The 14,491-nt window shown below is 38.7% G+C and overlaps 1 protein-coding gene across 1 annotated transcript in view; it reads left to right on the plus strand.

Moving 5' to 3' along the window:
* PPFIBP2 (PPFIA binding protein 2) overlaps window positions 1-14,491 on the plus strand; it is an 84,037-nt gene that overhangs the window by 45,545 nt on the left and 24,001 nt on the right. The window contains exons 6-8 of the mRNA XM_027651043.1: window positions 5,872-6,003; window positions 11,613-11,792; window positions 13,255-13,347. Of these exons, the coding sequence (XP_027506844.1) occupies window positions 5,872-6,003; window positions 11,613-11,792; window positions 13,255-13,347 (405 nt within the window). The remainder of the gene's footprint in view (window positions 1-5,871; window positions 6,004-11,612; window positions 11,793-13,254; window positions 13,348-14,491) is intronic.

Consider the following 14,491-nt stretch of genomic DNA (forward strand, 5'->3'; position numbering starts at 1 on the left):
ACTTTCAAGAAATGAGCTGAGCCAATCTAAAGGTTGCTGCAACAAAAAGAAGGTCTCATTCTCCTTTCATCCTTCTCCCTCTTCCTTACCATGTGCTTCTGCAACTGATTTGATGCTGTCATGCTCATCAAACTTTTTCCTCAGTGACTGGGAGAAAACTAACTCGGGGTTTAAAAGGAAGGGGATGTTTTTTTCTGCTGGTTGAGTTGAAACAGCTCACAGAAAAGGTCAAAGTGTGGCACAGGGGCAATGGAGAGATGTGGGTTTGACCTACCTGTTTACGGAACCACAGCCAAAGAAAATATGGCTCAGCAGCGTTTGAGGAGCAAGAGAATCCTGTGTAAGAGAGGCACAGATGCCCTGGTGTGCACAGTTACAGATAATGCAGGCATGTGATGCTTATGGTGTCAAACTCAACATTCTACCTTTGTAAGGACACTTTTTCCTCTACAGGCTATAATCAAGAAAAGCCATTTTCACCTTGAAGGTGTTTGCATTTTCTTGCTTCAAAAACAAAGCAGGTCTTTCGAAAACTCAAGAAAGTCAATGACAAAACTTCAGATCACTCTTTAAGTATGATTCTTGTTTGGGCCAGGAAACAAGGTCGTCCTTCATAGTAAATGGTAAGAGAAAATTTCCTGGAGCGTGACTGGGAGCAACACACAAGTTTGATCTCATTGAGTTGCCTTCCAGTGGTGTCTCTGTCTTGCCATTAAATGTGTAAATGATCTGGAAAAGCTGGCCTGTGTGAATAGTTACCTGCATTTTGCCTTAGCACATTGTAATGAATATGTCAAAAATAAAAGAAAAAAACTGCCTAGAATTATCCTGTGAAAACAGTATATGCTGTGACATAGTCCATTTCCAGTATATCAACAGCTTTAAAATGTAAAGTTACAGCCAATTTTAGGAAGCAATGATGCATGTGTCTTGTTCTAGGTTACTTTGTGGCGTCACTTAAGTGCTTTCTTGCAGTCGATTTTAAGAAAGAAATATATTTTTTTCTAAGAGAAAAGAGGATGTTGAACATTGCTATGTTAGCCTTGGGGGAATCTCCTATCAACTTGCTATAGAATTGGAAAGCAGAAGTAAATTTTGCTCTGTAAAGCTGCCTAAACTGTCCCATAGCAGAAAGTACCAGCCATGCCTAATGTAAACTCATCAGTGCTCTGGAATCTGTGCTGTCAGGCTTGACAGCTGAGTTAAGTCAGTTTGAATAGTGAATTTTCTGCACATACAGATTTCACCTCCACTGTTCTTTCACATGTATTTTTTGGTAATTATTGTAAGATTAGTAAGTTACCTCTTTGCTATTCCAGAGCTGCATTTGATTTATTTAGCAGATACTAATTCCCATTGAAGCTCTCTGGCATAAAGTATAGCAGTTTGTTTTGCCAATGAAAATACTGGTGTGTGTGGCAATGTCTGTGCTGTAGCTGATCTGTACCAAATCCTGGATGTGGTTTGACCATGTCCTTCTGCCTTCCACATTATTTCTGACACATAATTGCAAGATGCAATCCAAGGGACTCTTGTTGCGTGGTTGTGTTGTGTAAACTCAGTTTTGTCTTCAGTGAAGTAAATTATCTTGCAATGTAGAAAGCACTTGGTTTTAGGATTCTTTCTATCTTGAAAAATAAACAGAGAAACTGAAATGTTTGAATGCTTGCAGGGGTGGATTTCTTTTGTCCTGTGAGTTTATGTCCTGCTTCTGCCTGAGTGCAAGGGCCAGGGGAAGGTGTGGCAGACAGTGCCCTGTGTGGGGCACAGCGGAGGATCTTTTAAAAAACAGTGGATTAGAAGAACGCAGGGAGGAGTTGTGTGAGGTAGGAACTTGAATCCAATGCTGTTTTGTGTATACCTGCTCTGGTTTTGCAGTTGTCTTATACTCAGGGGAGCCAGAATCCTGTCTTGGTTGCAGGATATAAATCTGGTGTGTATCTGTTTGCTTCTCAGGAACATTGCTGGCTGGCAAAGATCATTCCTTCAACTTTCAGTTGCCTGAGTTATCTGATCTTAGATGAATTTCAGCACTTGTTTATAGCATGCAGTAACTTCTTGCCAGCAGCTGGCTTAGCGTTTCAGATTTTCAAGTGTGCTCTGTGCTGCTCTGGTGTGAGCCATAAGGTTTTCAGAGTGTTTCTCTCAAGTTGTCCAGCTTATCTGTACAGGTGAGGATTCCACTGCTTTGTTATTTTGCAGCTAACGTGGGCAGGAGTCCTGCTGGTCAGGCGGATTCGAATTGGCAGTGCAGTGGGAAGTTCTGTCCTTTCCCGTGCTTAGCTATATAATGGGCAGATGATGAATTGGAGGGCTGTAATTCACTGACTGCTACTGACTTGCACCATTTCATGGTGATTACAGATGTACATTGCTCTCAGCTGTGTTTTCAGCTAAGCAAATATCTTATTTCTACCACAGCTGACACACAGCACTTGAGAAGTGCAGTCCTCATTAGTGGTGGCTCTGGCTGGATGTTGCTTACCAGGTAGGTCGGTTGGTCTGTCTGTCTCTCTCAACTCTTTTAATAAGCGTGAAAAGTAAGGAATTTTTTGAATGTTTGTATTTTGTATGGTGTACAAGTGCAAAATGGGATCCTTGGGGGGGTTTCTTCCCCGCCTCCCCACTCGACTAAAATCTTGCCTGTGGTTTCTCAATCAGTGTATGGCATGATTGTTTCTTCTGTTTTATGAAGAGCTAAATATCCTGGAATTTTCTGTGCTTGAGGCTGACGCCCGAGAAAAGTGTAGGGTCCTCTTTTCAAGCTGTTTTCTGTCATGTTAAATTTTATAAGCTGCTTTATAAGAATTATGTATTTCCAAGACAATAAAATGTGAATGTGAGATATAGAGCATGTGCTCCAGTTTCATTGGGAATATTGGAAAAGTCAGTTAAATGTTTTAGAAGTATACAATGTGAATTTTAAAAATACGTTTGTATTTGGAAATAGTTTGCTGTTCCTTGATCTGTCTGGTACATACATATTGTAGCTTCTGCATGACCATCTTTGTAATTATTCTACTCAAAAATAAGTTTTTTCCCTTAATTTTTAAAGTTAAAGGTTGAGTTTCAAATAAAGAACTTTAAGAAATTAAATTATACTTATAGTACATTTTAAAATTAAAAATAAAAAGAAGTATCTTGTTTCTAAAGCAGATTCCCTATGATATGTTCTATTTCTGTTCTGTATTTCAGCTCTTTAGGATCCTCCTAAAGCTGCTACAGCCCAAATTACCACTTTGCCTGTCTTGTATTATGTTTTTTTTTGCTTTAAAATCAATAACATAAATTTGTGTTTTCTTTTCTTACAATTGCATATTTATTCTGGCCGAATTGAAGTTGCATCATACCACTGAAATACACTATAATTTCTCTGTAACAAAATGGGTCACATTCTTAATGAGCTGTTCACTGTGAGCATCTGCTTGAAGATGAAAATAATTGCTTCCAGATGTTACCATTTCAAGAGGGGACATTTACTTTAAACGGCACTTGCTTTTAAAGCAAAAGTTAGATTCTGTAGATGCAAGAGAAGTTTTCAGCTGTTTTAAATCAGTGTAGCTCCATTGAAAACAAACTAGGGATAGTTAGCTGTTTTGTCTATTTTAAGTCAAGAGTTTTGTGCCAGTTTACTCTAGCTGGGAATCTGATTCTCCAGCTTGAGAGCAAACTGTAAAATTTTGTTAGAGCTGATTAAAAAAAAAAAAAAAAGAAAATCAGCTGCCTTCATACTCACTTATACCAGGTGGTGCCTTCGTGTTCACACAGAGCTACTGAACTTGGAAGGAGAGCAGTGAGTGTGTATTGCTCTGCATTGCATAACTTAGTGTAATTTAGGAGTCTATAGAAAAAAAAAAAAAAGGAATAATGCCAGATAGTGCATTCAAAGGATAGATCTTTTGTTAAAAATCTCCAGAGGGATGCTGTGTCTCCTTGCCTTATTAAGAAATCCTCCTCTCATATCATGGAACATCATGTCAGTGTCCAAAACAAAGTCTAAGTGTTGTTTTAGTTCAACATTGAATAGAGTCTGTCCACAGGGCCAGAGTTGCCTCATCCTGCTACCCTTTCTGATGTTCAGTGGCCTTTTTTCATATCAAAATTGTCATTTATAGCTATGTCTTAAGCTGCAGTAGTCTGCTATGTCAACAGCTGTACAGAGCCTGTTCCAGTCTGGACTGAAATGTGCCTCTGAAATTCATGCAAGTTAGTGTTATTCTGGAAGATAGAGGAGGTATTTGTAATTATAATTGTAATTTGCAATCACCTTTGTAGAAAGCAGCTACTCTTGGGATTTCATTAGGTGACTGCCTCTTGTAGTTTCTCAGTAATAAAAGTCAGTGCAATATCTTTTCCTGATTAGTGCTTGATTTATTTCATTTAGAGAAGAAGGAAAAAAAAAAAAGCCCAAACCATGGGGCTACATTTTTGTTTATTTTCCTATCCATACACAAATATCATTGCTGATGTCAGCAGGAATGGGCATGGCACTGGGAATAGTGGTGACTTAGATAATTGGTGTTGCAATGCCAATGCAAGTTTAGTACTGTTTTTAATTTGGGCACTATTCCCCACCAGACTAAACCAATTCACATGTAGGGCAGATTGGGCTTCAAAACAAACCTTAGCTGTATGATTTTTAAAATAACCTTTGTGGCTTCCTTGGTTCCAACCCCTGGTCTACAACACACTGTACAGTTTATGGGAGAGAAAGAGGTGAGAAAAGGGTGATGGACAAGGCGATTCTGATCACTCAGTAACATCAGCATAGACACAGATTAACTGTGGCAGCTTCAGTTAAGTCACTTCCATGTAATTCAAAGCAGAATCAGCTGTGATTCCTCAGTGTGTTTCATGTGATCAAAACACTAATGTGATTTATGAATTACTGCAAACACTTGTAACCATTTAGAAAGGAGCATCCTTTTGAAAAAATTAATTGGGCACTTGGAAAGTTTAGGTATGAATTTTTCAGTGAGGCTTAAACTCCAGAATGGACTTTTGGAAAATGGAGGCCAACATGAGCATTTTATATATATATATGTGTATATGGATATATATATATATGTGTATATATATATATATAAAATAAACACTGTTGAATTTTTGATGTTTTTTGGCATTGGCTTTCTTGAAAACTGAAAGGTGCAATGAAGGTGTGAATATTGAATGATTTCCAAACACAGTGAGATGACTCCATCCAAATTATGTCTACCCTGCAATCTGAAAAACAAGCCTGGGGGACAAAAGCAAAAGTCAAGGCTGGTTGTTTCTCCTTTTCACTGTTACTCACTTTAGAGATTGCCTTTTAGTTCCAGTCAGGACATACCACTTTCATTCACTGCTGTTCCCTCCACAGTGTGTAGCCTTCAAAAGTTACCAAGTACTACATGGTGTAAGCTCTCAAGTACTATTAGTGTGACTGCAGAAGCATTGCTTGTCTTTGTCCATTTGATATTTTTGTTAGGGTTCTCATTTTGTAACATGTCCTGTATTGAATAACAAATGACAAGAAGGTCTACAATGTAATACTAAAGCATAGCTTTGTCTGATGGGTATTTTAGGAAGACGCCAACTATTTTGTAATGTGTCATTATATAGGTTTGTATTTGTTCAGCCTTGGTATTGTTCTCGATTTCATGTCTTGCCCAGGGATTAACTTTGCCACACATTTTCTTGAAATAAGGAGTGGGGCACAGTGGTTTAGTGATTAACACAGAAGAACATTTAGATGAAAATAACTGCAGCACTTGAGAAACATACAGTTCAGCTGTGGGGTAAGGACTTTAGTGTGGGCCTGCCAATAAATTACATTGCAGTCTGTCAGTGTTCAAATAAATAACTGGAGAAAATACTCTGCTTTGCATTCAGGAATTGCTGAGTCGCACATCGCTGGAGACACAGAAATTAGATCTAATGGCTGAAGTTTCAGACCTGAAGATTAAGCTGGTTGGTATGGAAAAGGAACAGAGTGAATATGAAGAGAAACAGAACAAAGCTGAGGTGAGTTTTGTTTTTTTTCATTACCTTGTTTTTAGGTTTTTTCTATCCCGTGTCTATGATGTGGTGTCATACACCTGAGCTTTTGAGCTGGTCATCGTGCAATGGGATTTTCCATGCTTACAGCACAGCCTGTATCACTGATCCTGTGAATTCAGTGAGGAGTGTGATCATGCATTTTTGGGATGTGGTTTCCTTTTCCCCTCTGTCATTATACTTCAGAGTTTGCTTGTTTGACTTTAACCAAGGCACAGTCCCTTCCAGAAGCATATATTACAGTTGGTGTTCATTTAACCCTTTCCTTTCCACAGGAGCTGGCCTGGCATTCCTACCAGAGCTCTTTCCTTGTTTATGTGGCAGAAAAGACTGTTGGCTCAATAGTATCAGTGGTGCTACAAGCACTGAGATGATCAAACTTGGGGATTTTAATGCATTTGTGGCATTTGGTAGGGAAAGACATGGGGCAGGGCATTTGTCTCAAATGAGTGTTTTGCCATGTGGTTACATGATAAATAATGCAAAAAAAAAAAAAAAAAAAACAAAAACAAAATGTCATGGACTGAAGGCAATTCCCTTCAGATGTGGAGAGTTCTGGACATCAAAGGAGATTTGCTTTTTGTTGTGTTGGTTAAGAAAGACAGTATGAAACATGCTGAATGAACATGTGAAACATCATCTGAACAACACCCATTTCATGGTAGTGGGCAGCAGGTGGGAGCCAAGGAAGGAAAGCCATCCTGGAAGAGAGTAATTCATACAAATTGCCATGTGTTGCCTGACTCAGTGGTCCTATAATGGGACCAACTAGCAGGAGAGGATTACCTGGAAAAGAAGGATTACACTGTCTGAGATTTATACATTGCTAACTGAAAAAAAACCCAAAACTTTGTTCCGTATTGGCTCAGGAGAATTTGAAATCCAGGCAGACTGTTTGCTCTCCATAATGTTGCTGGTGAAATATTTGATAACTGTGCATCGGTCATTTAACTGCACCAACATAACACATTTGGGGTGTGTTTGTTTTCCCGCTTATTTATTCTCTGAAGTTTTCTTTAGAGATCAAAAGATAACTTAAAGAGAGCAATTCCTGGCAGAGCTTGCAAGCCAGAGAGGCACCAGCTGCTGCTTTTACCATCTGTGGCCCTTCTCATGCTCTTTCACGCTTAATTGTCAGTGCCTTGTGTACAGAAGGCCTGAGCACCTTCATAGTACCTGAAAACCTGAACAGGTCTGAGCAGCTCCTAATTGCTGCAGATGGGAGCCTGCTCCCAGCAGCCGCCCTCTGGAGAGGCATTCAGCTCTTCTCATGACGTGTGGAATACCGGGATGAGAATGCCCAAATTATTGTGGGACGCGCACAGTCAGCCTGACTCCTGGAAAGCAGCAAAGCTTTTGGGTGCATTTTTATTGACAGGACTTTTTGAGTAGCCCATCGGTCTGGTTCTGTGGTGAGGGTGACCTGTGGAATCCTTCTGCCGCTGCAGGAAGGTGTGTGTTCCCCCTTGGGTGGAAAAGTTGAGCTTTGTTCGCCTGGAAGGCTTTGTTGTATTGCTGAGTGATAGGACACGTTCCTGCTGAGATGGAAAAGGATTCTAATCTGATGGAAAAGCTGAGAATCGTTGTGTTAAGTATGCGCTGAATTATTAACTACCCCAGGATGTGATTAGATTTCTGGCCTGTTGAAAGTCAAAAATGTGTATATGCAAAGCAAGGAAAATGGGTGTCGTAGGTGAAGCTGTGGGAAATAAACAGCATTTTTGGTTTGCTTGTTGAGATACTTGTATCATTATTTCAGATTATCCTGAATAAGCAGTAATCCAATATATCAAGACAAACAGGGGTTGTTTCCAATCAAATAGGATCCTTATTTGAATTCTAATGCTTTAACCCTATTTCAGCTTTGCTTCCTGTAAGTTATACTAATTTTTCGATACAGACACAATTTCAGACATCAGAATGAAATTTATTAATACATTTTCTTTGTTAAACCACAGCTGCTTAAATTTGGTAATAGTTTGTTCTCCTAAACTTCTTGCCTCCTCTTTCTAGTGAGTAAACCACTTTGACATGCACAAACAGCCTACCTGTGGTTTGCTCTTGTTTGTGCACACACAGGTGTGTTCTGGTCACCTCATTGCTTCAGAGTGAGACAGTTTTCCAAACTGACAAGTGCTCAAATGAAATTAATCTTGCTGTAACTGTATCTCTGCACATCGTGGCCACTGCAGCATGCCCTTACAGTGTGTAATGCCTCAAATGAAATTGCAGTTAGTTTGTTTTTTTTTTTTTACATGAGTGGAGCAAAGCTGTGGTTGGCAGAGCAAAACCCTTTCTCATGGACTGCAGCTGGCCAGTTGCTGCTTCCAAAACTGAGTTTAGGATTGATAAAGGTGGTCAGAATAGTGATTTGATGGATTTGCTACTATCAGTTTTTTCACGTGGATGCATGTGTTACAAAGGCATCCAGTAGTTAAACCATTTTAAACAGCTTGTTAATTATACTTCATGGCTGACCCTGCTATTTCTAAATATAATAATGGGTTTTCAGAAGTTTAAAATTAAATGTGGCATTGCAGAATAATGCAGCTACACTGTATTTTCTCTGTATTCTAATTTTGTGCTGGCTTATTTCACAACACCTGTTTCCAGTCACATAGGCTTTATCTATAGAATTATTTTTCTGGTTGGGTTGGGAGGAAACAAAGCAAATTAAGATACCCTTCTAAATATGAGCAAGTTTTAATGTGTCAGATTCATTTCACTTTATCTTGTGCAGCTGTCATTTGGGTTTGGTTTTAGTTAGCAGCAAAGTTTATCAAGCATCTCTAACCTCCTCTCAAAGGTATTGATTTCACACTGAATGCCACTTGTCTCTGGCTCTCCAAAAGCACATACTAAATTTAAATGCCATTTATTTATATATATTACACAGGGGCCAGGAGAATAGCTGCTTGTAAATGGACTGTCTCACTCTTGGATTTGTCATTTTAATTCCTTTGCTGTTATACTTTTGCCACAGTAATGCTTTGAAGGTTTCTGAAGTCTCACCTGAGGGGTTTGTGCAACTTTTCTCTTACCTGAGAAGCCTCAGAAATGTTGAAAATACGGGGGTTTTAACGTAGCAAGGTATGAGTGAGGGGCATTATCAAGTGATTAAAGGCAGCCCAGATCCCTGCTCTACCTAAACATGGACAAAAGAGACTGTGTCACTGTGCAGAGACTGCAGTAGCAATTGTCCATTTCAACTTGCCTCACAGCCCTTCTTCTATCCTAGTGCTTTCTTTTTTAGCATGGGATGAGTGCTGTGGTTTTGGCTAGAAACTGTTGGCAAGTATTTTGTGGCTCTTGTAACTTCTGAGTTAAATGTCTAGTGCAAACTTACTTGCAATTCCAAAGAAACTTGAGTCAGTGAGCCACTGACTCTCTCTGGGGAGTTTGGTGTGTTGTCCCATCTGAATCAACATGTCATAAGTGTTAATAAATGTTCATGCTGTGAAAAAATCTCAAAAATGAGAAGCCTGTCCTACCTTGAAAATAGAAACAACTGTAAAGGTACATATTGCAGCTGGAGTTCATCTGTACTGTCAAGTTTGCCCTGAGGACAGTCTGTGTGGACACAGTGTTTCCCATTCCCACTTTTAATGTGAGGCAAAAGAGAAAAGAATTGCAAGTTGACAGCAGAAGTGCTTCTGAACTCCCCCATGTTGCCACAGCTGGAGCAGCTCTCACTTTGTGCTCAGAAGTCTGCATCCTGTTTGAGCAGGAACACAACCTCGTGTGGGTTAACAGTGTCTGTGTCACAGACAAGCACAGACCAAGCTTTGGTGCTTAAAAGAAAGCGAGGGAGATGGATGTGTGTCCTGACAGTCCCAATTCCCAGCTGGTACTGCTCAGTGGGGTACCTGATTGTGGAGATGAGGGTAAAAAAGGAAACAAAAGCCAAGTATGGAAGATGTTGTGGATAGTGTCTGAATTGTACAGACAGTTGGTAGTGTAGAGGATGAGTTAGCTGGGGGGATGTTCCCCTTGCTAGTGTCTTATTGTGTGGCTGTAAAGTGGCTCTTGTGTCCTTTGAATGAATGATATGTTTTCACCTCGGGGAGCTGTCCTTAACATGTGCAGCCCTGGCAAAACATGCCAGCCTAAGGCTGGATATTGCAGAGTTGGTCTGCTAGGGACTGGTATTCTTCCTAATTTTTTTGATTGTTTATGGAACTGCTCCTCATTTATGTGAGTTAAATGTTTGTTGGATGACAGAGGATTAGCATCAGACGTTGTGATCCAGATTGACAATAATACGCATAAAAGTGAAATATATGTAACTGCTTTTCTGACTTTCGTCTTAAGCCCACATCTTAAGCCCCTAGAAAAATACTTAAACATGTGAAGTTCTCATACCTAACTTCTGTACACACGTTTTGTACGTCTTTGTGAATGTTCCAAGTTGGCTGCAGATGCTGATGCAGTATGAGATTGGTTGTGTTAATACTTACCTGGTCAGAATAGTGTCCTGTCCATGCAGTAGCTGTTCCCTAGGTTTGAGACTGTTGATTCACCAGAGAGCTGAGGTTACAGGATAACTGTTGTGCACTGTAATGAAAAAAAAAAATTAAAAAAAAAAATCCTGCCATTTTATCTGTTGTTCTGTCCACTAAAATCTCTTCCGCTCCTTTGGGAGATGGATTAAATTCATCAAATTTGTTCCACTTGAGAAGGCTGAGAAATCACAAAACATATGTTATTAAATGTACATGAAAGCCAAGAGAGAGTAACTCCCAACTTGTAATACCTGAGAAAATACCTAACTCTATTTGCTACAGAGTTTGGGGGCTTAGGTGCAATGTTATGTAGATTTTAATACTTGACTTTATTTTGCTTTCTGAGCTGGCTATATTTTTGTGTGTGTCACTGATACACACAAGTCCAAGAAGCTGACCAGCAAATTGGCACACATTAAAGTAATTACTTTTTCTTCTGTGGTATCCTTTGATTTCTCCTAAGTATGTTTCTTAACTCCTTCTCCATGTCAAGATCCAGCCCAGACAGCAGGAGAGGGAATGGAGTTATTTTTCTGCCCCACACTACACATGGAAACAGAATTACTTTACTAGTAAATTCTGTGTATAAATTGTGAAAAAGTAGGTTATGGCCCCAACTGAGCACTTTGCAGTTTCTTCCTAGTGGATGATTTGGCAGTGAAAATAAATGTAATCAAGTCCCATTTCAACAAAAGTATGCCTCTGAGCCAGCATATCAAAACATGTTCCAAGTTTTCCTTTATTTGACTTCATGTGACTGTAAAAGTTTCCAAAAATGAGGAACCAAATTCTGATCTTAACTTTAGAATCAGAATCATGAAATTGTCTGGAATGTAGATTCTGTTCCATTTAAACTGTAGCTTTGTGCAGTATTTCAGTTTTATACTTGTTTGCTTATGCTTTGTCAGAAGGGAAACACATAATCTGTCTTTTTTTAGTTTGCCTTTGATGTGCTTCATGTATTTCTTTGTGCTGCAACTACAAAGATATCTTCTTTGCATCATTTTCTTTCTCACCTGTCTTTTTTTCTTTTTTTGTCTTTGTTTTTTTTTTCCTTTCCTCCCATGTTTTCAGTCAGTAGTGAACCTGATCAGTGACCTACAGGAGCAGATGTGTAGACTTCAGCTGGAAATTAATAGTAGAATCCAAGAAAGAAAGTCTCAAGATAGGAAACCAGACTTGACACCTAATGGTCCTCAATCTGGCCCAAGATCAGTAGAGACTCTGAGCCAGAAGAATTGTTCTCGGTGTGATGTACGAGAAGTACCCCTTGGCAGAAGCCTGTGTATTGCCTCTTCTCTTCTCTTGCACAAACTAAATCCCACTAACCAGAGCTATGCTGTGAATGTTTGGCATTAATCTTTGCGACTTTCATTAGCAAAGAGTGAGAGTGTCATAAAAATTACCAGAAAAAAAAGTCCCCACCCCTGATTATCAGGACAAATTTGGTCACTGTTGATGGCTGTCTGCTAAAACACAGATACCTGTAAGACCCAATCACCCCTTTCAGGTTTTTCTTTAGTTTCCATTTTACTTGTAAGTCTGTAGTGCTTGTGTGGGTTGGGTTTGTTTTTTGGTTTTTTTTGATTTTCAGGTTGGGATTTGTCTGATTTGCAGCATGCCAGCATGGTTTGGTAGTTTGCTACTTTTCCTCATGGTGATGTCACCCCAGCTGTGCTTGATGGTGCACCCTCACCAGTCCTCTGAACACAGATTATTGAATCCTGAATATCTTAAAAGCTTAACACAAGTATAAAATGGCTTCAGCTAAGACTATCTGACACGTATCCTTTCTTTTCCTAATGATAAAGTGAGTTAAAAGAACCATAGTAAAAATAATCTGCTTGTACTTTTAAAATAGCGAATCCAACACCTTTTTTTTTTTTTTTTAAACCCCTGACATTAGCAGTTACCAGAAAAGCATTGTTGAATTTACATGACAGATTCTGGTTGTATTTGATCAAAATATGTCACATGTCAAAACAAAAGCTACTTTGCGTATACAATCCTTAAATTCACTGAAGGTGGAATGACACTGGTATGCCTGGAAAAGACCATTTTAATATTTATTTTTAAATCAGATTGCTTTAGTTGCCTTTAAAATTTAGTTACTTAAAATTTGAATCACCAGAACTCATTTTATAAGTAATCTGCTTGTATTGTGAGGCAGTTTTTCACTAATTTCTCTTATAGGTTTATATTACAAAAATAACTATTTTCAGTATGACACCTATTTTGAAAATAGGGCTGTTGTTTCTGAGCTTGCCTTTGTGCAGACCTGCTGAATGGACTAACAGACTACAGGATAAACTGCAGATTGGAGAAATAATCTGAGAGTCAAATCTGGGAGTCATTCAAAATAAATTTTATTGTACTCCAATATATTAATGTGTATGTTTAATATGTGTGCTACACAGGAATTCCAAAATTGGGTTGCCTCCAAATTTTTCTTTTCCTCAGTTCATTCTAAGACTTTTTGTCTTGTCAGAGCTCCATCAAGGATTTAATAATATTGTCCTTCAGAATGAACAATAAGATATAAAGGAAAGGGAGAAGGGACATTTAAGGGACAACTTCTTAGACTGGTCACAGTTTTTAGTGTGGTGGTTCAGTGTCCATTTACTGTGTGTTTCATGCATGATCTTTAATTCAGGACTATGAAGAATTAATATCTGCCAGAGAAACCTTACTTTTAGCTGCTGTTCTTCCTTTGCAGGGTTTGCTACAGGAACTTAGGCACCTCAAAATTAAAGTGGAAGAGCTGGAAAATGAAAGAAATCAATACGAGTGGAAATTAAAAGCAACTAAAGTAAGCAGAATAAGCATTTTCTAACAACAGACTTATTTTAGCTGGAAAAGGAATGTGCTCTACTTCTGTCAGTATTTACTGTCCTTACATTTACATTGTGTCAGGGTCTACTAGACAGTCAAATTTTCTCTAACCATCTTTGGAATAAGTATTTTGGGTTGAAGGTTTTGTAGGGGGGTTTTTTGTGCCTTTTGCTCCCTCCAGTGCAATTTCGAGTCTCCTACCTTTTTGTAATTCTTATTTTAAGAAACCAAGAAAGGCATTTTGACTTACAAAGATCTGGTCTGAGTAAAAGCCTCTTTGAAGGTTTTCTTTCTTTTATTTGTGTAGTGGTGACAAGGCTCTGTGGAATATACTTTCCAGCCTGAAGGGAAGAGACATGCAAAGTTTGTTGGGTGTTTGCTTACTATGGAATTTATTTTCATAGACATTAAGCCCAAAATACACCATTAGATCATCTGCTTTGACTCTGTGTATATCAAAGTGCATGGCTGCCTTACCCTTCTGTTGACCTTAAATCCTGGAAAGCTTTTGGATCGTAATCTGGAGAAGCTCAACATTTGAAACATTTCATCATTTTCCCCTAGTAATTAATTTTTCTAGTTGAAATTCTCACCGTTATTTCTAGTTTGAATTTTTAAGCCCTTTTCCACTAGATTAAAAAACACCTTAGTATTTTTCCTCATTGAGGTGCACTTTGGTGCTATAATCTCATCTCTTTTCACTCCTATAATCCTATAATCCCTGTTCATATGAATTGAGTTGTGGTTGGATCTTGGAGAAACATTTCAAATTATTAAACTGAGTTTTCTTTTTAATACTTGATAGCTTGATCCAGACATGACAAACAGCTACTATTTGTATAAGCATTTCTTTCTTTTGAGAATTCTTGGATGAATAATGAAATGTTGCTATCGTGACTTTTTTTCCTATTAAAATAATAGCTCTTCTATCCATGAAAATGTTTTCTCTGACGTGGTGGATATGAACAGGCTTTGGGAAAATATTTTCTCAAGCAGTGTGTGGCCAGCTGCCAAGACAGATAAAGATTATGGAAAGTGTAGGAGCGGATTGAAAATAAGAAAGAAGAATCAAAAAACTCATTGAGTGAGAGAAGATGCAGGACTGGAAAGGAAGAAAAGTA

This window comes from Corapipo altera, unplaced genomic scaffold (genome assembly GCF_003945725.1).
Source record: "Corapipo altera isolate COAL_440 unplaced genomic scaffold, ASM394572v1 78, whole genome shotgun sequence".
Lineage (NCBI taxonomy): Eukaryota > Metazoa > Chordata > Aves > Passeriformes > Pipridae > Corapipo > Corapipo altera.